The sequence below is a fragment of the Bufo bufo genome, chromosome 1 (genome assembly GCF_905171765.1).
Source record: "Bufo bufo chromosome 1, aBufBuf1.1, whole genome shotgun sequence".
NCBI classification, from domain to species: domain Eukaryota; kingdom Metazoa; phylum Chordata; class Amphibia; order Anura; family Bufonidae; genus Bufo; species Bufo bufo.
In genome coordinates this window covers 618,488,700-618,511,918 of record NC_053389.1, presented here as the reverse complement: position 1 = coordinate 618,511,918, position 23,219 = coordinate 618,488,700, and the positions used below count along the sequence as shown (strand labels likewise).

Sequence of the window (23,219 nt, the reverse complement as noted above, 5' to 3'; positions counted from 1 at the left end):
AAAGCGCAAGTGAATCTCACGCGCCGGCCGAAGGTGCGGCTAGCGGGTGGCGTGCATGGCGCCGCAACATGTCAGCAGGCCTCTCAGGCTGCCAGTGAGAACTTACTGAATCGCCGTTGTCAGCGCGGTCGTGGGGGCTGTAGGATCCAGTCGTCCGCCTCCTTGGGATCGGTGAAGAAATGCGAGCGATCTCCGTCCACTACTCGTAGACGTGCAGGGTAGGCCATAGAGTATTGAATATTCAAGTCCCGCAGGCGTCGCTTCACCGCGACGAAAGTAGCCCTTTTCTTTTGAAGGATGGCAGAGAAGTCCGGGAAGAGTGATACACTTGCGTCGTCATGTTTGATGACTCTCTTGTTCCTCGCCTGGCTGAGTATGAGGTCCCGGTCCCTCCAGTTGAGCAGTCGGGCCAGCAGCGGTCGTGGCGGAGCTCCTGGGGGAGGGGGTCTGGCCGGTACCCGGTGGGCCCTCTCAACTGTGTACGCGGCCGAAAATGGGGCCTCAGGAAACTGCTCCCTAAACCAGCGCTCCAGAAATGAGGCCGGGTCCGGGCCTTCCGCCCTCTCCGGCATGCCCAGGATTCTTACATTGTTGCGCCGAGCGCGATTCTCTAAATCGTCGCATTTCTGCTGCCACAGGCCCACCGATCTCTCCACCTCCTGCAGACGGACGTTCATGGGTCTGGTGAGGTCTTCCAAGGCGGAGACCCGATCTTCCGTTTGACGCGCCCGCTCCCGGAGCTGCTGGACATCCTGGCGTAGTAGGCCCAAGTCCACTCTCACCTCCTCTATTTTGCCCGTGAGGGAAGACTGGCAGGCGGTTATCGCCAGGAGGAGCTGATTCGAGACCGCTTTCAAGGTGGGTTCAGGATCAGCAGAGTCCTCGGGTGGCAGTTGCGCAGCAGCTTGACCGCGAGTCACCGCGGCGCGCGGGGTAGAGGGCGCCTGGTCGCCATGTTGGGCCTCGTTCCTGGCATACTCTTTCAGCTTGTCTGCCGCCGTTTGAGCCTTGCTAGGACCCATGTCTGTGTTCCTTGGCCTCCTCCGTCTCCTCTGCACTTGCCACTCGGTACTTGGGGCAGTCAGCTTGGCAGGATTACTCAGGATTAAGTATGGGGCACGGAGCGACTCTCAGATGCGTGCGCTCATGTCGGCAGTTAGCCACGCCAAGGTAATCCATTTTTAGTTTATCAATGCCGTGAGGGGAAGATGTTATCTGAAGGTTGATATGACGATGGTAGGTGTAAAATTAGGATAACTGTATGACGGCTCTCTTATTCTCTTGATAGGCCTACATAAAGGTGGCTAGCGAGGAGCATTGCGTTGATTAGTGTAGTGTGTGATGCTCTAATTGAGCGAGACTGATTTCCATGCTAAAAGTTGAAACAAAGAGGAAATGAAAGAGCCAAGGCAGGAACTAAAATATATGGAGTGACATATAGGCCGTTAATATGTGATAACATTTTTTTTAAAGGGGTTGTCCCCAAAAAAATATTCAGTAGTTTTAAAACCAGAACCTGAATCTGAATCCTTTTGTAATTGCATGTAATTAAACACTTAGCATAGCCACTGAGCTGCTCTATAAAATGTATCTGTATAGTGCCACCTGTTTTTTTTTTTTTTTCTTATTTCTTTGTCCGGCTCACTGAGAAGGCCGCACATGATCAGTTTCATCCTTCATCTGCCTCCTGAGCTGTGACAGGGAGAGAGCTCCAGCAAAAAGGACACGCCCCCTGAGCTGTGATGGGGAGAGCTGAGACACGCCCCCTGAGCTGCTTCAGAAAAGACACTCCCCTTAAGCTGCCAACTTGATATAAATCTAGCAGAGCAATGAATGGGGAGATCTCTCTAGCTTTGTTAGAAAGAGACTGTCATGTACTATATGATCTCTGAATTTAATTTTTTACGTTAGTCATGGGACAACCCCTTTAATGGATGCGTCCCTCTGAAGGCCCCAATATACTTCAGTGTATTACTGGCTGAAGTTGTTTTTTTGTGGGACTGGCCAACAATCTAATGCGTGGGTAGCTCCCAACTCTCTCCTAGCAGATGGTGTCGGGGCAGAGAGGAAACAATTTATCTGATATTTTTGTTCTGGGAGATGAGCCTCTGCCCGATGTGTCTGGGTGCAGCATTCTACTTTTTGTCCTTTGAAAACGAATACAAGCTTAGCCAAACCAAGCATGTATGGAGGATTGACGGAGAGCGTCAATGAGTAAAGAGCATACATCTACCAACTTTTCAATCGGTCGTTGGCTTTAAGGCTGTATTTTCTGTGATGTCGTTCTTGCCTAACCTGTTAACTGATGTACTTGTGATAACTCCAACTATGCAAGGCGGTGTCAACACCCTTATTTTGTCATCTGTGGGAGCTAAAGTGTTAAACACAAGTGGTTTTTATGCTGGTGGTTTGAAATGTGTGACCCAAGTTAAAGTTATTTTCAAGGGAACCTCGAAAATTTTGTTCAGTCTGTGGGCAACATGTTTTAAAGCAGAAGGAACTGAGCAAATTGGTATATAGTTTAGTGGACAAAGAGATTCAGTAAAACTATTTTATTCATATCCAACCCTTCAGTTTCTGTGTTTAGGAGTCCAGTAAGCGGTTTCTGTCAGTGGTCCCTTTAGCAGATTGTCGGGAAGAAAGGAATCTGCTGATCGCTAGCGGAGGAGACCAGAGTATGGAGAGGAATGATCACTAATGCCATCGCTCTTCCCCATACTGTCACTTTCCACTGGGAAACGATTATCTTTTATGCTGCACAAAAAATCTAATTACCCGATAAACAAGCATTTGGCTCGTTCATTGGTTAATTGGCGGTGCATTTACACTGCAAGATCACTAGCAACGCTGGTTAGCGATGATTGTTTTAATTATCAGGCCTGTAAAGGGCCCATGAGTAACAGCCTTCCACGTTTGACTCCTCTTCCCCAGAATCAGCAGAAATGAAAATGAAGAAAGCCTAAGTTAGGCCTCATGCACACGACGTTTTTTTTTTTTTTAAGGTGCGCAAAAACAGGGTCCGTAGGTTCGTGATCTGTGTCCGTTTTTTTCTTCTGTGGGTCTTCCTTGATTTTTGGAGGATCCACGGACATGAAGAAAAAATAGTTTTGGTGTCCGCCTGGCCGTGCGGACTAGGGATCGACCGATATTGATTTTTTAGGGCCGATACCGATAATTTGTGAACTTTCAGGCCGATAGCCGATAATTTATACTGATATTCTGGGAATTTTCATTTTTGAGAAAAAAATAATTTCCTACACAAATCTGCTGAAAATTAATATGTTTATAGTTAACGTGTATTTTTATTTTTTTTGTATTTATTTCATTTTTTTTTTTAACTAACTTTTAGCCCCCTTAGGGACTAGAACCCTTGTCCTATTCACACTGATAGATCTCTATCAGGGTGAATAAGAGCTCACACTGTCCCTGTGCTCTGTGCACACAGCAGCAGGGAGCTGAACATGGCAGCCAGGGCTTCAATAGCGTCCTGGCTGCCATGGTAACCGATCGGAGCCCCAGGACTACACAGCTGGGGCTCCGATCGGAGGAGGAGGGGAGAGGGCATCCTGTGGCCACTGCCACAAATGATTAATAATGGGTGGGGGGGGGGGCACTGCGCCACCAATGTTTTTACTATCGGGATGGGGGGCGCACTGCGCCACCAATGATTAATACTGGGGGGCTTGGGGGGGGGGGGGCGCACTGCGCCACCAATGAAGATAAGTCTCTCAATCACATAGCCGGCTCCCGACCTCTATGAGCTGTAGCTGTGATCCGCGGCACCTAAGGGGTTAACTACCGCAGATCGCAGCTACAGCTCATAGAGGTCGGGAGCCGGCTACGTGATTCTGCAGCCAGCTCCCGCCTCCTGTATATGAATGAATGAGAGACTTATCTTCATTGGTGGCGCAGCGGCCACAGCCCCTCCCCTCCTCTTGTACTTCTTCCTCTTACTGGCTGCAGCGGCAGCAGCATCACAGGGGGAGGAGACACTGCTTCCTTCTCCCCTGTGCTGCTAAGGGAACACGGAGCGCTGAGAAAAGCGCGGTCTGTGTTCCCAATACGTTATCGGTATATCGGCAAAATAGATGCCGATAACGTTCAAAATCCTCAATATCGGCCGATAATATCGGTAAAACCGATAATCGGTTGATCCCTAGTGCGGACCCAAACGGATCCGTCCTGACTTACAATGCAAGTCAATGGGGACGGATCCGTTTGACGTTGACACAATATGGTGCAATTGCAAACGGATCCGTCCCCCATTGACTTTCAATGTAAAGTCAGGAGTCCCATGGTGATGGGGACGCTTCAAGTTAGAATATACTAAGAACTGTGTACATGACTGCCCCCTGCTGCCTGGCAGCACCCGATCTCTTACAGGGGGCTGTGATCCGCACAATTAACCCCTCAGGTGCCGCACCTGAGGGGGGTTAATTGTGCGTATCATAGTCCCCTGTAAGAGATCAGGGGCTGCCAGGGGGCAGACCCCCCTCCCTCCCTCTATTGTATTATTTTCAATTGGTGGCACAGTGTGCGGCCCCCCCCTTCCCCCCTGGCCGCCCCTCCCTCCCTCTATTGTATTATTTTCATTGGTGGCACAGTGCGTGGCCCCCCCCCTCCCTCTAGTGTATTATTTTCATTGGTAGCACAGAGTGTGCGGCCTCCCCTCTCCACCCCCCCCCCCGATCATTGGTGGCAGCGGAGAGTTCCGATCGGAGTCGCAGTTTAATCGCTGGGGCTCCGATCAGTAACCATGGCAACCAGGACGCTACTGCAGTCCTGGTTGCCATGGTTACTTAGCAATATTAGAAGCCTCATACTTACCTGCTGCGCTGTCTGTGACCGGCCGGGAGCTCCTCCTACTGGTAAGTGACAGGTCTGTGCGGCGCATTGCTTAATGATCTGTCACTTACCAGTAGGAAGAGCTCCCGGCCGGTCACAGACAGCGCAGCAGGTAAGTATGATGCTTCTAATATTGCTATTGCTAAGTAACCATGGCAACCAGGACTGCAGTAGCCTCCTGGTTGCCATGGTTACCGATCAGAGCCCCAGCGATTAAACTGGGACTCCGATCAGAACTCTCCGCTGCCACCAATGATCGGGGGGGGGGGGGAGGGAGAGGTGAGGCCGCACACTGTGCCACCAATGAAAATAATACAATAGAGGGAGAGAGGGGGGGGCCGCACACTGTGCCACCAATGAAAATAATACAATAGAGGGGGGACCGGGGGGGCTGCACACTGTGCCACCAATGAAAATAATACAATAGAGTGAGGGAGTGGGGGCCGGGGGGGGCCGCACACTGTGCCACCAATGAAAATAATACAATGGAGGGAGGGGGGGGGGGCCCGCACTGGCCACCAATGAAATTAAAACTGGGGAGGGAGGGGGGGTCTGCTGCCTGGCAGCCCCTGATCTCTTATAGGGGGCTATGATATGCACCATTAACCCCTCAGGTGCAGCACCTAAGGGGTTAATTGTGCGGATTACAGCCTCCTGTAAGAGATCGGGTGCTGCCAGGCAGCAGGGGGCAGTCATGTAAACAGTTCGTAGTATATTCTAACTAGAACCGTCCCCATCACTATGGGAACGCCTCTGTGTTAGAATATACTGTCGGATATGAGTTTTCACGAAGTGAAAACTCCGCTCTGAAAAAGCTTTTATGCAGACGGATCTTCGGATCCGTCTGTATGAAAGTAACCTACGGCCACGGACGCGGATGCCAATCTTGTGTGCATCCGTGTTCTTTCACGGACCCATTGACTTGAATGGGTCCGTGAACCGTTGTCCGTCAAAAAAATAGGACAGGTCCTATTTTTTTGACGGACAGGAAACACGGATCACGGCCGCTGATGAACAACGGTGCATTTTCCGAGTTTTCAACTGACCCATTGAAAGTCAATGGGTCCGCAGAAAATCACGGAAAACGGAACAACGGCCACGGATGCACACAACGGTCGTGTGCATGAGGCCTTACACTGAATCTTTTCCCACAAAAACTACATATCAATCTAATATGCTCTAAAACATGTTGCCTGCAGATTGGATAGCATTTTCTGTTGGGTGAGCTCCCTTTTAATTCAGATATTTCTACAAATTCTAGTACAAATATATAGTTTTTTTCAGTATGTTTGGCTGTCTATTTATTGCTTAAAGCTGATTTACTGCTTGCTGCAGTTCCTCTGCCCTTTTGCCCTGTAGCAGCAGAATTTAACATTGCCATTTATGGTTTAAATGTCAATAGCACTTCAGTTCCTGAATTCAGATAGAAAGACTTCATTAGAATTTTTCAGCTATTAACGTGTAGTATTGCATTTAAAGATTTTGATGTACCCCTTTTATCTGAAAGAAGAAATTCTGGTTATCAGCAATTGAGATGCAGTTAAGAAGAATACCAAGATAGTAAAGATTACTCACTAATCAATGATCCCATTTCCCTTTCATTGTCTTGCAGATGGTTTCATGGTAAAATCACGAGAGAACAGGCTGAGCGATTGTTATACCCTCCAGAAACGGGCCTGTTTCTTGTGCGAGAGAGCACAAACTATCCCGGGGACTACACACTGTGTGTGAGCTGTGAGGGTAAAGTGGAGCATTATCGAATTATCTACAAAACGGGCAAGCTGACGATTGATGAAGAGGCATACTTTGATAACCTCATGCAGCTGGTGGAGGTAAGAGGCTTTACCTAGATCGCTCATGGTTCAATTCCTTAATTCATTGTGATATGATACTTGTGACTATTTTTTATTTCAAAGCTGACGACTGAAATGAATCATGCCATGTTGTTCGCAATCTGAACAAATAGATAGATGGATGGAATAATGGATGGAGAGAGAGAGAGAGAGAGAGAGAGAGAGAGATGACGCCATTGACCTATATATGTTGTGCTTTGCAGAATAGAACTGCTCAGTTTGAGTTGGTTTCAGCTTCTAGTCCCCATTTGATGCTGTCTTTTGACAAGTCTCTGTGACATGACCATAAGGCCTCATGCACACGACCGTTGTTTGCTTCCGCGTCCGTTCCGCCGATTTTAGCATTTCAGGTGCGGACCCATTCATTTCTATGGAGTTCACAGTTTGCCGTCCGTGATCCGTGGTTCCAGTCCGTCAAAAAAATATAACCTGTCCTATTCTTGTCCGCAGAAAACGGCTCACGGACCCATTCCAGTCAATGGGACCGCTAAAAAACGCGGACCCACACAAGATTGTCATCCGCGTTAGTTTTTTTTCCCTATCATTTGCATGGCAAACCTGTCTTAGACTTTTTTTTACCTTCCTTTATGTCCGGTGGTCCTCCAAAAATAAAGGAAGACACACGGAAACGGATCACGGAACAACTGAACCACATTTTGCGGAACGGAAAACAACAACGGTTGTGTGCATGAGGCCTAAAAAACAGAGTTTAATTTTAATTGGCAAGGCTTAGTGGAGAATGTATAAAACATACGGCACTGTATCAAAACAACAGAGGTAACACTGAAAGCTCTGCCTTTGCCTCTGGGCTTTCCAGGCTCCTGGTATTGATGAGCTTGTTTCAGGACAGGTCATTGATATCTCATCAGTGGGAGCCTGACACCCAGTAGCCTCCAGAGATGGATCTAGCTCTTGAGTGGATCAGGAAGCACAGCTCTGTTCAAAGTGTAGTGCCCATGCTGGGTTACTGCAGGTCGGTTACCATTGAAGTGAATATAGTTAAGTTGCAGTAACCCAGCACGGCCACTACACTTTGAACAGCGCTATACTTCCTGTTCATATTGCTAGTTCCTGTGTCGGAGATTGCAGGGAATAGCTGATTGGTGGAGGTGTAAGACTAATAGTAGCTGTTTAAGGGTATGTTCACTTGGTGGAAAATGCATGTTGTAAGATTCTGGGCACTAACCCTTTGATCTCTACAGTGGATTCTCAGTTTGCATTTTGTGGATCCACCTGCATATTTAACCCCATTCAATGGGGCAGATCTGCTAAGTGTCCATTCTTTTCTTTCTGCAACATGGATTCCAAATCGCCGTGAAGCACAATGTGGCCTAATCAATGGGCAGTTAATCTTGGCGTTTTGTGCCACATGGTTGAACATACATTCAATCTCTATACCCCCTCAATCCCCTAATGGAATCTGCAGGTAGCCGCTATGACAATAACAATCAGTGCAGCCTCTAGGCCCTTGGACAAGGAACATAATGTACATGTCTACCACATATTTTTTTTGTAGAGTTCGATTTAGTCACCTAGTGGTCACTTTCTGGTATAAAGTGATCTCTGTCCTAGTGGTGGCTCTTCATAAAGAGGAAAACGTACATTCTTTACAGGAAGTAGTAACCAGGTTTCAGAATGTTTAAGCACCTTTAATAGGAATTTCCGTATATGTTATTATTTTAGCACAAATCCCTGGTTCTATAATAAAGCTGCAATAGGAATTGAAATGCCTGTGACTTCCTTTCATGGATTCTCTCTGCTTAAAGCGGTTGTCTTATCTCAGACATTGCTGGCATATTGGTAGGATATGCCACCAGTGTAAGAAAGGTGCGGATCCCGACACTCTTCAGAACAGGCCTCCAAAGTGAAGAGCGCACTGTGCAAGCGCGCCTACCCCTCATTCACTGCTTTGGGAGTTCAGAAAATAGCCGAGTGCTGTCTCCACTATTTCCGGCAATCCAATAATGATGAATGGAGTGGAGGGCCGCGCATGCACAGTGCGTTCTCCATTCACTACTATGGGCTATTTTTTGGAGCTCCCATAGAAGTGAATGGAAAGCATGCGTGGCGCATTCTCCTTCTTTTTTAGGGACCCGTTCTATGGATAGGTGCAGGTCCCATATCTGGGACAACCAACTATCTGAGATTGGTGACATATCCTAGCAATATGCCACCAATTTCTGTGATTGGTATAACCCTAATTGCTAGTTAAAGGGGTTATCCCACTTTGCGTTTTTATACTTACCTGCTGCCACCGCGCGTTCACTTCCTGGATTCTGGCTGGGGGCGGGCTTTATCTTGATTGAAGTCTTCTCCCGGCCGGGCCGCGCGCTGGACTGAACGCGCACGCTGCCGCGCATGCGCAATGTGACTTATTTCTGGCCAGTATAGTACAGAGCCGGCGTGCGCGTTCGCAGCTCTGTACTATTCTGGCCGGGAAGAAGTCACCGTCGGGCATGCGCGGCAGCGTGCGCGTTCAGGACAGCGAGTGGCCCGGCCGGGAGAAAAGAAGAAGTCTTCTGGGCAAGCGCGACCATCGGGATTTTGCGGAAGAGCGGTGGTCGTAACCAGGGGAGACCGAGTCACAACAATAAGGTAAGTGGGGATGAATTTTCTCCTAATCGGTGGGAATTTGTTAGTAAATTATATTTACAAAAATGATCACTGTCAAATCATTAACAGATTTAACAGTGATCATTATGATGGGATAACCCCTTTAAGTAATTTCTGATTATATTTGTGAAGTTTTCACAAAGATCAGTTTGTTTCATTGATGCAGAATTTATTTATATTTTTATTGAAATGTAGAGTGTAGAACCCAATGATGTACAAGACTTGCCTTCAGATGTGTCATTTGTGCTATTTGGTGAATGCAGCTGGTACACATATGGTGACCTAATGAGGTATAAGGGGCATAAAATTGATGGGCTTTTCCAAGCTCACAAAAATAAATTTGAAGTATGTATATAGTGTTATTTAGGGCTCATGCACACGACCTAATATAGCAAAAACAACAACAAAGACAGGTGCACTCTGCGGTCTTTCTAAGCTTTCAAACTGGTGTTAAAATTGAGAGATTAGCCAACATGTCCTACGTGAGGACATGTCTGAGCCCGAGCACCGCGCCAAGGTTTCTCAAGTAGTTCAGGACCTAACGCTAAACCTACCTGGGCCGTGTGGGCAATACCAGGAGCCAGTGGGCAAATTACAGGAGCACAAGGTCCGACTCACAGCAATCTCCCAGTAACCTCCAGCATGTGACCATGCATACAATGGGAGGAGGCAGAGAGCTCTGAGCCCCACCCAAGACTGGCTGATATAGCCCGGGCCTCACATGTGCACCAGAATGCTGTCTGTGGATGGAAATAAAGGCACATTCAGACTAGGAGTTTCTACACCTCCAAAAAGTTAAAAATACAAACTACAAATTGGCGTGGTATTAAAAAGCAGGAAGTGCGCAACCCCATATGCAGTGGTGCATCTATACAGGGGGGGGGCAGATCCTGCACTTGTGGTCCGCTGCTAATGGGGGGGCAGATCCTGCACTTGTGGTCCGCTGCTAATGGCAATCCCCAGCATGCCCTCATGCACACGACCGTTGTTGTTTCGGGGTCTGTTTTTTCACGGGTCCACTGTTCCGCATCTGAGGGTTTTTTTTCTTCTCTGATTTAAGTCCTCTTCCATTCCGTTATTGCACAAAACATATCCGTATGGTTTCCGTATTTAATCAGTTTTTTGCGGATTGGAAACAAACAGTAACTTATTAATCACTAAACACATGAGCAATATGGGCTGGGCATAGCATTTCTACAGTATGGATCCATGAAATACAGATGACATACGGATGTGTTCCGTGTGCTTTCTGTATCTTTTGCAGACCCAGTGACTTGAATAGGGCCTCGGACCGTGATTTGCAGACAATAATAGGACATGCGCTACTTTTTTGCGGAACGGCCATGCGGACTAACGGGAACGGAATGCACACGGAGTAACTTCCGTTGTTTTTTCTGACCCATTGAAATGAATGGTTACGCATACGGTCCGCAAAAAAACCGGAATGGAAGCGGAAAGAAAATACTTTTTTGTGAGTTTTTTAGCCAGTGATTTCCTGTCTAAAACACCGAACAGGTGCAGATCTTTCCTTTATACCTCATGTCTGTGGAGGCTCCAGTCCTGGTTTTGGCTCACAATCACTGACCAAATCACTGACTGTATAAATATGGTCTTAAGTGTAGCAAATCAAATATCTAGCTCCCCCTCGCAGCTGCTTTGCTCAGGTTCAGTGGCTCTGTAAGGGTGCCTTCACATGCGGCAGATTTTGTTGCAGAATTTTCTGCGCCTGAACATCCGTTCCGTTCATGTGAATGGGGCAGCGAGCACATGGATTTCTGCAAGCCCCTTTCAGAGGAATAGAACTGATTTTCAGTCACGAGAAAATTCTACAACAAAATCTGCCACATGTGAAGGCACCCTAAACTAGACTTGTCCCATGTGCAGCATGTGGTTGGTGACATAGATTAGGGGACAGTGTGAGTAACCACCACCAAGTAGATGATTTGAAATAAAATCCCAGGTCTTAAAGGGGTTGTTCAAGTTTAGAAACACGTGGCTTCTTCCATAAACTGCTCCACAGATTGTAAGTGTTAGGCCTCATGCACATGACCGTGTGCTGGCAGGGCTCATGCTGCGGACCGCAAATTGCCGTCTGCAATGCACGGGCATCGACCATGGGGCAGCCGCATGCGGATCGCGGACTTTTTCACTTGCATGCACTACTTTTTTTTGCGGTGTTGAGGCACGGCCAGAAACACCATGGAAGCACTCCGTGAATGGGTCTGCATCCGTGATGCGGGGTGCACACGGCCGGTGCCCCGTGTATTGCAGACCCGCCGTATGTGGGCCGCAATACGGCTACGGCGGGGCAACGGCCGTGTGCATGAGCCCTTAGTGTTACTTTAGTAGAGCTGAGCTGCAGTACCAGACCCAACTGTGAAAAGGTGTAGTAGTGTTTCTGGAAGAAAGCAGTCATGTTTTTCTAATCCTGTAGATCCCATCTAAGGGTAGGTTCACATTACCATTTCGTTTTCTGTTCTTCTGATCCGTCAGAAGTACAGAAAAAATAAAATAAAAAAGAAACTGATCATTATGCTCAGTTCTGGTTATTTTTCAGTTTTAGCCATTTCCATCTGAAATCATTTTTTCTTCTACAAAGTACTTTTTCTGTCTAAAATAATGAGTCGCAGATGGAAATGGCTAAAACGGATTCAAAATGAGTATAACTGATGCTTAAAATAATGGATCAGTTTTTTTTGTTTTGTTGACGGATCAGAAGAACAGAAAACTAAACCTAATATGGGAGACCATATTCGGGCTGTTACATTTCAATGTGCTCGATACTTTGTTTTAGGGGAGATTAGCTCCCACCAGATGTTCTGGCAGTGACTTTCTCCCATTCAGAAGACATGCACGCTTGTTTTGGTATGGAGGTTCAGGAAGGAATGCCGTCAGCCGAATGCTTGTGAATGGCCAGCCATTATGCTATTTTCTTCCTGCAGAAAGACACGACATACCAAGTACTGAAAACCTTTTTTTATTGCAAAAACTAGCATTATTATATATAACCATGTGGTGCTAACATCTTCCTGAACATGACTAACCTCCTCACCCGATTTCCTGTGCCAGGAACTGAGATAGGTTGAAACCATGCACAGCCAGTTCCTCTATGAGCTGAGCTCTGCGGCTGTCACATTCTGTTACATCGTTTTTATAAAGCCCCGGCATATTCAGCCGTGCTGTCAAGTGGGAAGAAGAAGTATATTCTCATGTTTATAGGAATGACGTATGGGAGGGCTATGTGGTCCTCAGATTTCAGAAACTTTGCATATAAACTGTAATGAAAGAGACGTTTCATACTTGCAGCTTTTTTTTATACCACAATGCAACTGAATTCAATGACGTTTTTGTACTAAACATGAAAAAAGTAAAATGTAAATATTCTCCCATAAAGCATGCCTAAAGGGGAACCTGTCAGCAGGTTCATGCTGCCCTAACCACGGGCAACTTGAAATACTGACAGCCTCCGCCATTAAAATGGACTGAGTACTCTGAAACCATTTGATGTATCAAGGAAACATAATTTTAAAAAGTGGAGAAGTGTCTTGGGGGCAGCTGCCTGCTTCCCTTGACTTCATTAACAGGTCTCTTTCTGTAAGGCCCCTTTCACACGAGGGAGAATTCTGCGCGGGTGCAATGCATGATGCGAACGCATTGTGCCCGCACGGAATCCGGACCCATTCATTTAAATGGGTCTGTGTACATGAGCGGTGGTTTCCCGCATCACTTTTGCGTTGCGTGAAAATCGCAGCATGTTCTATATTCTGCGGTTTTCACGCAACGTTGTCCCCATAGAAGTGAATAGGGCTGCGTGAAAATCGGATGCAATGTGATTTTCACGGATGGTTGCTAAGAGATGTTGTTTGTAAACATTCGGTTTTTTATCACGCGCGTGCAAAACGCAGTAAATTGCATTGCACCCACGCGATAAAAACTGTTTCGATCGCAAACAATTGATTGGCTTTGTTTGCGAAATCGTGCAGTTTTCACTGAACGCATCCGCAACGCATCCAGACATAATCTGGACACGCTCGTCTGCAAGGGCCCTAAAGAGAGACCCGCAGCAGTTTGCTCCAATCTGTAGGGGGAACCAGCAGCATCCCCACAGAGGTAAAGGAGCATTACATAGTTCCCACTGAGTCATTGGATTGTCTGTGTAATGCATGGGCTTGCCAGTTCCTCCAGGTAGAGAGAGGAGCTCTTTGTAGCCGCTCCCCTACAAGCATTTGAGAATGGGTTATCTATACCAGACAGCTGTGTTCATCTTTAAAGGGGTTTTCCAGCCCCTTAAAATTGTTGACCAGAAGCTCACAATGGCCTAAAACATGTCAGCTACCTGTGGTGCCACGGCTGTTGTAGAAATACAACTCCCAGCACGTACCCTTGCTTGGCTGTTCTCAGAATTCTGATAGACGTGAATGGAGCATGCTGGGAGTTGTAGTTTCACAACAGCTGGAGTACCAGAGATTGCTGACCCGTGGTCTAGAATAACAAATCAATCAATACTCAACCGTACTGATCCCTTGGCACCGCTTGCTGTGTTCCCCACCAGTCTCTGTATCCTGTCTCCAGCAATAACGATTCAACACAGACATTTACCCTCTGGAGTGAACAATCACTGAGGTCACCTCGGCAGTGGTGACATATCAGTGTCATTGATGGAGGCCAAAATACAGAGACCAGTGGGGGACCTGGGAAACTGTGCATAGGATCGGTAAGGGGAAGTATTGCTCACTTTGTTATTTTAGGGGAAAAAAGGGCTAGACAAACCCTTTAACAACCAAAGATTGAGGCCCCATGCACACGACCGTATTTTTGGTCCACATCTGATCTGCATTCATTTCAATGGGGTCGCAAAAAGATCCAAACAGGACACAGTGTGCTGTGTCCACATCTGTTTGTCTGTTCCGTTAGCCCATAGAAAAGATAGAACGTGCTATTCTTGTCCGTTTTGAAGACAAGTTAGGGCCATTTCTACAGGAGTTTAAAAAAAAAATGGTGGCATGCACATGACCAGTATCCGTATTTTGCCTATGAGGTCACGTGCATGCGGCCTTATGCTGACTACACCGACTGATTTCTCTGTGTGTGACAGGCAGCTGATTGTACCCCAACAGCAGTCTTTGGAAAGAAGCATTAATAGTAGTAGCCGTAGACTGAATAAGTGCTCTTTACCTATGAGCTTGGTTCCTGAGCTGATGACAGAATGGTTATACAGTAATGCCGCCAAATGCAGTATATGAAAACACGCATCCTCAGTCATGGCCCTCAGGGTCTGTTCTCACAAAATTACTGAACTGGGGATCTTTAACCGCTTGCTGACCGCTCTTTAAGCATATACATCCAGGTGGTTTGCGCATATCTCTGCACAGATGTTTTAAAATGTCCGTGACAGCAGAGCTCCCCATAGAGAAGGCGGGGATGGCTGTTCCACTATCCCTTCGCTCAATGAGCACTGTATATACCAGGCATGGCCAACCTACAGCTCTCCAGCTGTTTTAAAACTACAACTCCCACCATGCTCTGCTGTTGGCTGATAGCTGTAGGTAGTCTGGGCATGCTGGGAGTTGTAGTTTTGCAACAGCTGGAGAGCCGCAGGTTGGCCATCCCTGGTTTATACAGATCAGGCTCCAGTTCCAACAGTCATGTGATCGCCAGGAGTCTGTGTAAGGCCTCTTTCACACTACAGTATGTCGATTTCAGTGTTTTGCGTTCCGTTTTTCACGGATCCGTTGTTCCGTTTTTTTTGTTTCCGTTGTGTTTCCATTTCGGTTCCGTTTTTCCGTATGGCATATACAGTATACAGTAATTACATAGAGAAAATTGGGCTGGGCATAACATTTTCAATAGATGGTTTCGCAAAAAACGGAACGGATACGGAAGACATACGGATGCATTTTCGTATGCATTCCGGTTTTTTTGCGGACCCATTGACTTTAATGGAGACACGGAACGTGATTTGCGGCCAAATATAGGACATGTTTTATCTTTCAACGGAACGGAAACGGAATGAATACGGAGTACGATCCGTTTTTTTTGCGGAACCATTGAAATGAATGGTTCCGTATACGGAACGCAAAAAACGGCCCACAAAACGGAAAAAATAAACGGTAGTGTGAAAGAGGCCTAAAGCTGCTGCATCTTAGCAGGTGTAGATCAGCTTTCCAGTGAGGTGGTACAGCCTTGTCTAACGTCTCTGGAGGCTGTATTGCCCTGTAACTAGGGCACAACGCGTAAAAATAAATAAAGACAATAAAGTAAAAATAAAAAGTTAAAAAAACCCGCTACCACAGCTTATAGCCCCGCCTCCAGTCACCATAACCCATTCATCCCTTATATGAAAATGACCGTTACGGAAATTGGACATACAAAAGATAAATAAAAAGTTAAAGTGAAAAACATACTATTCCCATATTTTACATTTTACTGGTTATAAAAACACAAAATACTAAAATAAAAATGACATAAAAATAAAGCTCCATGTATCACTGAAAAAAGGTGCAAACAATTATTTACATATCAAAACAGAAACTAATGGTATGGATTTCAGATTTGTGCTAACAAAAGGAACATGCGCCGTGTCGGCTGGGGTAAACTGGATACCTGAAAAGTTACATGGTGTACTGTCTAGGACTCTATGTATGTTTCCGAGGTGCTTGTTATAGGAATAGATTGCTGCATTGTATCTTAGAAAAGCGGCAGTGCGACTGGATAGAATAGACTACTTGAGCAAAATTTTATTCTCCTTTTTCTGTTGTAAAACAAATGGCACAATTTTCAAGTGAAATAGCGACCACTTCCTTATTTTTTGCAATGACATCATTGTGACAAAAAAATATATAAAATTACATCTAATGAGAAATTTGCTTTATAACATTTTCCTCATTCCTGTCCTGCCGCAAGGTGAGGGAATACATATAATATCACTCTACAAGAATAAAATGTAGCAGAGCCCAATAGCCAACTAATGAAAGAAGTAAACCACTAGTTTTCTACAGAATTCTTCTGCATTCATTACACTGTATGCAATGACATTTCTGTCCTGTGCACGACTTATACTGTATGTGTTTAGGCACTCTGCTACCACCGATAAAGAAATTCACCTCATGGGTGCAAAAATACGGATTTATTGAAATTACAGTATTAATAAAATCAGCTATACAGTCTAACAGTAAAATTTTTGTTGCTCATTTGCTTGAGCTGAAATAGGCAAATACAATAAAATAGGCATCATGACAATAAAATAACGCACAAAGGAGGAGTCTCTCTTACTGTCCACTCCCTCTGCACATTACAGTTCTTTTTAATGTGCGAGCCTGTGAGTTTTCTTGCTGCCCGGCATGACTCTACTGACAGTTCAGTAAAAATCTATAAATAATGCATTACTTGCACATTGCTTTCATGCACACGGAGTAATACTGCGGCTTGTGGTTTTGTTGCCCTCTAATGGGCGTAAGGAGAAATGTCACAACGCCACAGTAACGTGTACTTTCTCAATTTCAGCACTACACTAATGATGCGGACGGCCTCTGCACCAGCTTAATGAAGCCTAAATTGATGGAGGGAACAGTGGCTGCTCAGGACGAGTTCTCTAGAAGTAAGTTTCACATAGTAAGCAGTGTTGAGCGAACTTCTGTTTTAAGTTCGGCGTCTAAAGTTCGTCTTCCGGCCATTATTGATTCCGCTACCACGGACCACAACGGAATTCGGAATCCATATCGGAATTCTCCGCTAACCGGACGCCGAACTTAAAACAGAAGTTCGCTCAACACTAATAGTAAGGTTTAAATGAAGCATTTCTGTAATGTATTAATATATCCTGTATTACAGCATTCCCTCATTGACTCCATTGTAATGACTGATTATAAATGACATATTATTAAAATATAATATAAAACAATTCTAAATATAAAAGAAAAGAGAGAAAAAAGTTGTTGACAAGGATTTTCTATATTCAACACTAGATACAAATGCTAAAGACCTTTAGAAGTAAAGGCCCCTGTAACATGGGCTGACACAGCGGGCAATTAAAGGGAGCAAATCATTTGTTCCTGACAATTGCCTGCTCGTTGCATGAGGTGAAAGCTGCATTCAGATACATCAATCACCTCCACTGTATTGGGTGGAGCAATCGCTAGGGTGATCGCTCGTTCACAATCTGCCGCACAGAAAGGATGATTTAAAAGGGTTTTCCAAGACTTACATACTGATGACCTATACTCTGGCCATGTGACTGATTAACGTGACGTCACTTGGCTTAGAGAAGGTCGCGGTGGTACCGCGAGTGCCACTGTCTTCTGCAGCAGCAGATCAGCCAGACTCTGGGGGTAAGACCCCCACCAATCAGATACTGATGACCTATCCAGATGATGCATGTATGCTTTCCCTTTCCACACATTGCTAACTGTATTTTTTTATTTAGGTGGTTGGGCACTGAAGATGAAAGACCTGACGCTTTTGCAGTCCATTGGGAAAGGAGAATTTGGAGGTACTTATTTCTTTCCATCAGTTGTCATTGAAGAGGCAGTGCAGCCCGTAAACTGATTATGCTATGTTATATTCGGTAAAGAGTGGGATTTTTGATACAGGTTTTTTATCTCATACTTAGTTAATCCACAAACATCCTGAGCTCATATGGTTGGAATTCAAGGACCTGAAATCACATTTTCTTATTTTCTTATCGATAAGACAGCACAGCAAGGCACAGATACATCTTGGTAAAGCTGGCCATATGCTTTAGATTAAAGGGTTTGTCCAGGATTTTTTTTTTTTTTTTTAAATCCCCTTGACCCCAGCAGGACCTGAGAAGAAATACTTTTAGCTGCTCCTCTTCGGTAGGTTTCTTTTCGGTCCCCATTTGTCAACTTCCTGTACGGAGGGTCACTTAAGTGTCCCCGAGAGGCACGTCACTGATGGGTCATGAGACACTTGGGGGGGATATCACAGCTGATACCAGTCATTGGCTGCAACCGTGCTTGTGACCCTGTCCATGTGGAAGTTAACAGGCGAGCACTGCATGTCTGGTGAAGAGGGCCAGGGAGCTGGTACTGAGCGGTGGGGAGCATCTAAGTGTATTTCCTCCTTTGTCCTGCTGGCTTCAGGGGGAAATGTAAAGAAAAATCCTGGACAACCTCTTTAATGTTGTGTGAACCCACCTATAGCATCAGTACTGCCCAACCATCTCATGTTTATAGATACTTTCTGAATTTCCGGAGAATGGCAGATGCAAACTCCCGAGGTCGGGGGAGATGAGGATCAGGTAGTTGGATTTCCACTGCCCCATTATTTTGTTCTTAGGCAGATAAACCCCACCTGACAGCAGCTTCCTCCCCCTTCCCCTTCAAAAAACACACACACACACACACACACTTGGCTGTACCGAGTGTGCATGTGTATGGGAGGAAGATCGGGATAATAAATGTAGGATGAATGAGCATTCATTTAACAGCTAAATTGTATGGACAACTTTTAGGTAAAAACTCAGTAACAGTGTCAAAAAGGAGTAGTTCTCGGACTGGTACCTGATGGTAGATGTAAATCTGTCAGTATATGAAAAGTGTCCACCCAGGGTACATCTGGTGAGAGTACAAATTTTATACAGAAGCCAGATAATTGCCTGATGGCCTAGTTAATAGAAAGATCATACTCAGATGAAATTGGCTGGCCAAAGTCCTGATGTCTGAATTAAGCAAAGCCTGATTTCCTTTCAACATGGGCATAAATCAGTTTTTATAAAAATCAACAGCACTTTTTGCCCATGCTAATGTACAAGTATCCTGTAGTTTTTGCATATTTGTATCATCCATAGTAATGGAGACTTTATTAGGTCTTTATATATTTTTTCTTGAACTGTTCAGGTACAGTACAAGCTCTGCGAATACATTATACTAGATAGGAAAGTACTGAGTAGCGTCCAGCGAACTTGTGTTTTAAGTTTGGGTTATCGAAGAATCCCATTATGGATTCTGCTACCTAACTAGATTCTTCGATAACCCGACGCAAAACTTAAAACCCACGTTTTCTCAATACTAGCTCTGAGTTATCATCCCCCTACTCACTTTTACCACCACCCTATTTAAAGTGGCTCTCTCATCAGAATATACTGCCCTGTTGAAGGTCAGCATGTTATAGAGACACTTCCACTGTACTATTAGCCAAAATACAGTTTATTTTTATTTTTTGGTGACATGTGGGTTAATAGGAGCGATCAAAGAATATAGCGGTTGCATAGTTATGAGGGGAGCGTGCCCCTGATTCCTCCCTCCTGGCTCACAAGTGACTGCTGCTATTTCCTTGTACGTACAGCAGCTATCAGTCACTGTTGAGGCGGGCAAAGCACTTACTGCATGTGCTGTTTGGACTAATAGTACAGCGGGCATGTCTTTGTAAACTGTACCCTTAACTTGGACACTTATAATAGTGACAGATGTGCTTTAAATTGTACCTAAAGTTTAAACATTTTTTAAATGGTTACAAATGCCCTAAAAATGTTTTTAGAATATATTTAAAGGGAACCTGTCACCAGGATTTTGTGCATAGAGCTGAGGACATGGGCTGCTAGCACATCTGCAATACCCAGTCCCCATAGCTCTGTGTGCTTCTATTGTGTTAAAAAAACGTTTTGATCCATATGCAAATGAACCTGATATGAGTCCTGTGTCCGGAGATGAGTCCAATTTTCTGAGCGCAGCACCGCCCGCGTCCTCCGAATCTCCTCCTTGCTGGCTGACGTCACAAAGCTGGAAAGCCGAAATCTCGCGATGCCAGCACAGGGAATGAACATGATGCCGACACTGCGCATGCGCTAGCACACAGAGCTATGGGGACTGGGTATTGCAGATGTGCTAGCGGCCATCTAGCAGCCCATGTCCCCAGCTCTATGCACAAAATCCTGGTGACAGGTTCCCTTTAATTGATTTTATTGTTGAACTCGCAAAGCTGGCCCCTGAATTTCAGGCCTTTCTATTGTGCTTTTCACTGCAGCACATACAGCATCTGTATACAACAGCCAAAAATGTGGTGTATGATTAGTGACTCCTACAACATGCGCTGCCATGAGAAGCATACTGGCAGGAGCACACATCGCTGCTCACTGCAGCGCACATTGTAGAAATCAGAATCCGTACAACGCATACGTGGCCACGATGTGTGGATTCTGTATGCTCTGCAGTGCAAAGGGCTACAAGGTTCCCCAACCTCTGGGGTCTAAAACAATAAAATCATTTTATAAAATATATTACAAAAATGATTTTTAGGGCATTTGTCACAGATTTATAAAAAGTTTCAATGTTTAGGTACACCTTTATTGTGAAAGTTACTGGGTTTTATTTACTAATGTCATTTTGCAGATCCAGTGTTTGTGTGTCTGCTGCAGTTGTACCTTTTTGTTTTTTGGCAGACGAAACAGGAACATGGTGTGTTCATCTGCCTTTAGCCCATCAGTGACCAGACCAGGTGTGATAAATAGCACTTTGTCTGCACTCCACTCTTTTTTTATTGCGCTGCTTTTTAGTTGCTGGGCTTGTTTGCTTGATTTTTTATTTTCTTTGACTTTTTAAACTGGGGGGCTGGATTTTTTTAATCACATGAATGCATTTGGCTAAATGTTTTTAATGTCACAGTTTTCTCAGCAAAACACACCAAATTTGTGCATGAGAAGTTTGGCAGGATGGCAGACCTAATGCGCTTGAAACTGTATCCAGCACAAGCAATCATACCATGCTCCAACAGGCTTGCGCCACTCTTTACTCATAGCTTCCCAACAGCTGGTTTTCGAAAACTCTTGTAGAAGTGGTATCATGCAGGTACCTGCTCATAGACATGATATTCTGGATTATAGAGGAGAGTTGGAGGGCTCCCAGATCCTTTAATGACAATCTAATTTCTCAATGTGACATGGTTAGAAGATTGACATTGCATATATGCCTATTTATTAGCATTTAGTTTGTTTTTTGATTTTTCCTGCAGATGTCATGCTGGGTGACTACAGGGGATCAAAGGTAGCTGTGAAATGTATCAAGAATGATGCAACAGCACAAGCATTTGTTGCAGAAGCTTTGGTGATGACGTAAGTGCAGAAATCTTTGTATGAGTGTGTGTTTTTTTATTTATTTTTTCGTGACCGATATGCTGCTGATCCCCACCGATCACTAGAACGGCAGTCCCCAGTTCCTCCTCACCACACAATCACGGTGAGAAGGAGTTTGAATAGAACAGTGTTCAAGTATGCACAGTACAGCAATGTCTACAAGGCCGATGGAGGCAGCCGAGCACATCGGTTGTGTAGCCAAGATTAATGGGAAATTCAGGACCTCCATTGTATTTATTGTGAGAGTCTCAACAGTAGGCCCCCAATGATCATGCATTTATCCCATAACTGTGAACTTGTGATACATACTTTTTCTTGGAATTCCCCTTTAAGGCTCTGTTTATAACAAAAGCTAGTCATAATGGGGTCTGTCAGCAGTTCTGTCAATTTGACGTCAAGATTAACACTATATGCTGTAATATTTTGCAGTCAAAAGTGGTTGGGCCCCCAAAAGAGGTTAGAACCAATATAAACAGAGCCACTGAATATTTAATTCCATAAAGTAGTGTGTAGGCCACAAAAATGGCCTATTCAAGTCTGTTTTCTTCTAGTTCATTCATTATGGCAGCTCCCCTTTAATGGCAGTGATCTATACTATTGATCCTTCAGTGTTTTAGTCTTCTATTGCAATTAAAACTGAGACTTCTATAAAAGATGATTCTATATGTCTCCCATGAGACCAGTGATTTCTCTTCCCTCTCCAGCTCCTCCTCACTAGCCTGTGTTTGGCTGTATAATAATCCTGCAGACTGGCAGACAATGTTGGCAGGGTTATCGATCACTTCTAGGTTGTGTTCCTTTAAACTTCTGTACATTAAAGGGTTTTTCTGGTTTCTTGATATAAATAGCCTAACCTCAGGATAGGTCCTCAATATCAGTTTGGTGGGGGTCCATGTCTCATCACCCCTGGCAGTCAGCTGTTAGCAGCGGACATGATGCCAGTGTGAGCCCAGTGGCCTTTTCATTGCTTACCTGTCCGTCCTCCGGCATGTTGTGGTGGTGCATTTACTTAAGCTCCCTTTACACGGGACGGCGATCTAGCAGATTGTCGGGAAGGAGGTGTTCATTCCTGACAATCTTCTGATCACTAGCAGAGGAGACCAGTGCACTTAAATGCAGCGATCTTTTCCAGAGTATGGGTAGGGGCGATCGCTAATGCCATTGCTCTTTCCCTCAGGCCCCTTTCAGACGAGCGGGTGTCACGCTGCGGACTCCCAGCACTGCTGACCCACATAGCATTATATTGTTTTATGATGCTATGTAACCCTTAGAGCTCTGGAATGTATTGGATAACACTGACATAATGCTGTCAGTGTTTTCAATATATTACAGAACTGTAATGGTTACATAGCATCATAAATCAATATACCGGTAATGCTATGCGACCCCGGCAGTGCTGGAAGTTCAGGCCGGGTGCTGCGCTGCGAGTCCGCAGCTTGACACCCGCTCGCCTGAAAAGGGCCTTACTGTCTCCCGGCAGCAGATCGTGTTTACACCGCGCAATCTGACACTGGTAAATGATGATCTTTTGTGCTACACAAAAGATCCAATTACCCGATGGTCAAGCGTTTTGTTTGTTCATTCGGTAATCGGCGGTGCATTTACACCGCAAGATCTTTGCTACCGAGCGTTACTAGTAACACTGGTTAGTGATGACCTGTTTAATTGGCCCTTAAAGAGGACTTTTCACCACTCCTGACATGTCTGTTTTAATAGCTTCATGCATTCCCCACGTACTAACAATTCTGGAGCATCTGCTCTTCTGTCTGTATATTGTCCCATTCCTCTATTATTTCTACTAGAAGTTATGAATAATTGCT

General features: G+C 45.2%; 1 protein-coding gene across 1 annotated transcript in view; it reads left to right on the top strand.

The window, feature by feature from the left end:
* CSK (C-terminal Src kinase) overlaps positions 1 to 23,219 on the top strand; it is a 112,481-nt gene that overhangs the window by 78,318 nt on the left and 10,944 nt on the right. Inside the window, exons 5-8 of the mRNA XM_040413748.1 lie at positions 6,458 to 6,677; positions 16,815 to 16,908; positions 17,734 to 17,799; positions 21,279 to 21,378. Of these exons, the coding sequence (XP_040269682.1) occupies positions 6,458 to 6,677; positions 16,815 to 16,908; positions 17,734 to 17,799; positions 21,279 to 21,378 (480 nt within the window). The remainder of the gene's footprint in view (positions 1 to 6,457; positions 6,678 to 16,814; positions 16,909 to 17,733; positions 17,800 to 21,278; positions 21,379 to 23,219) is intronic.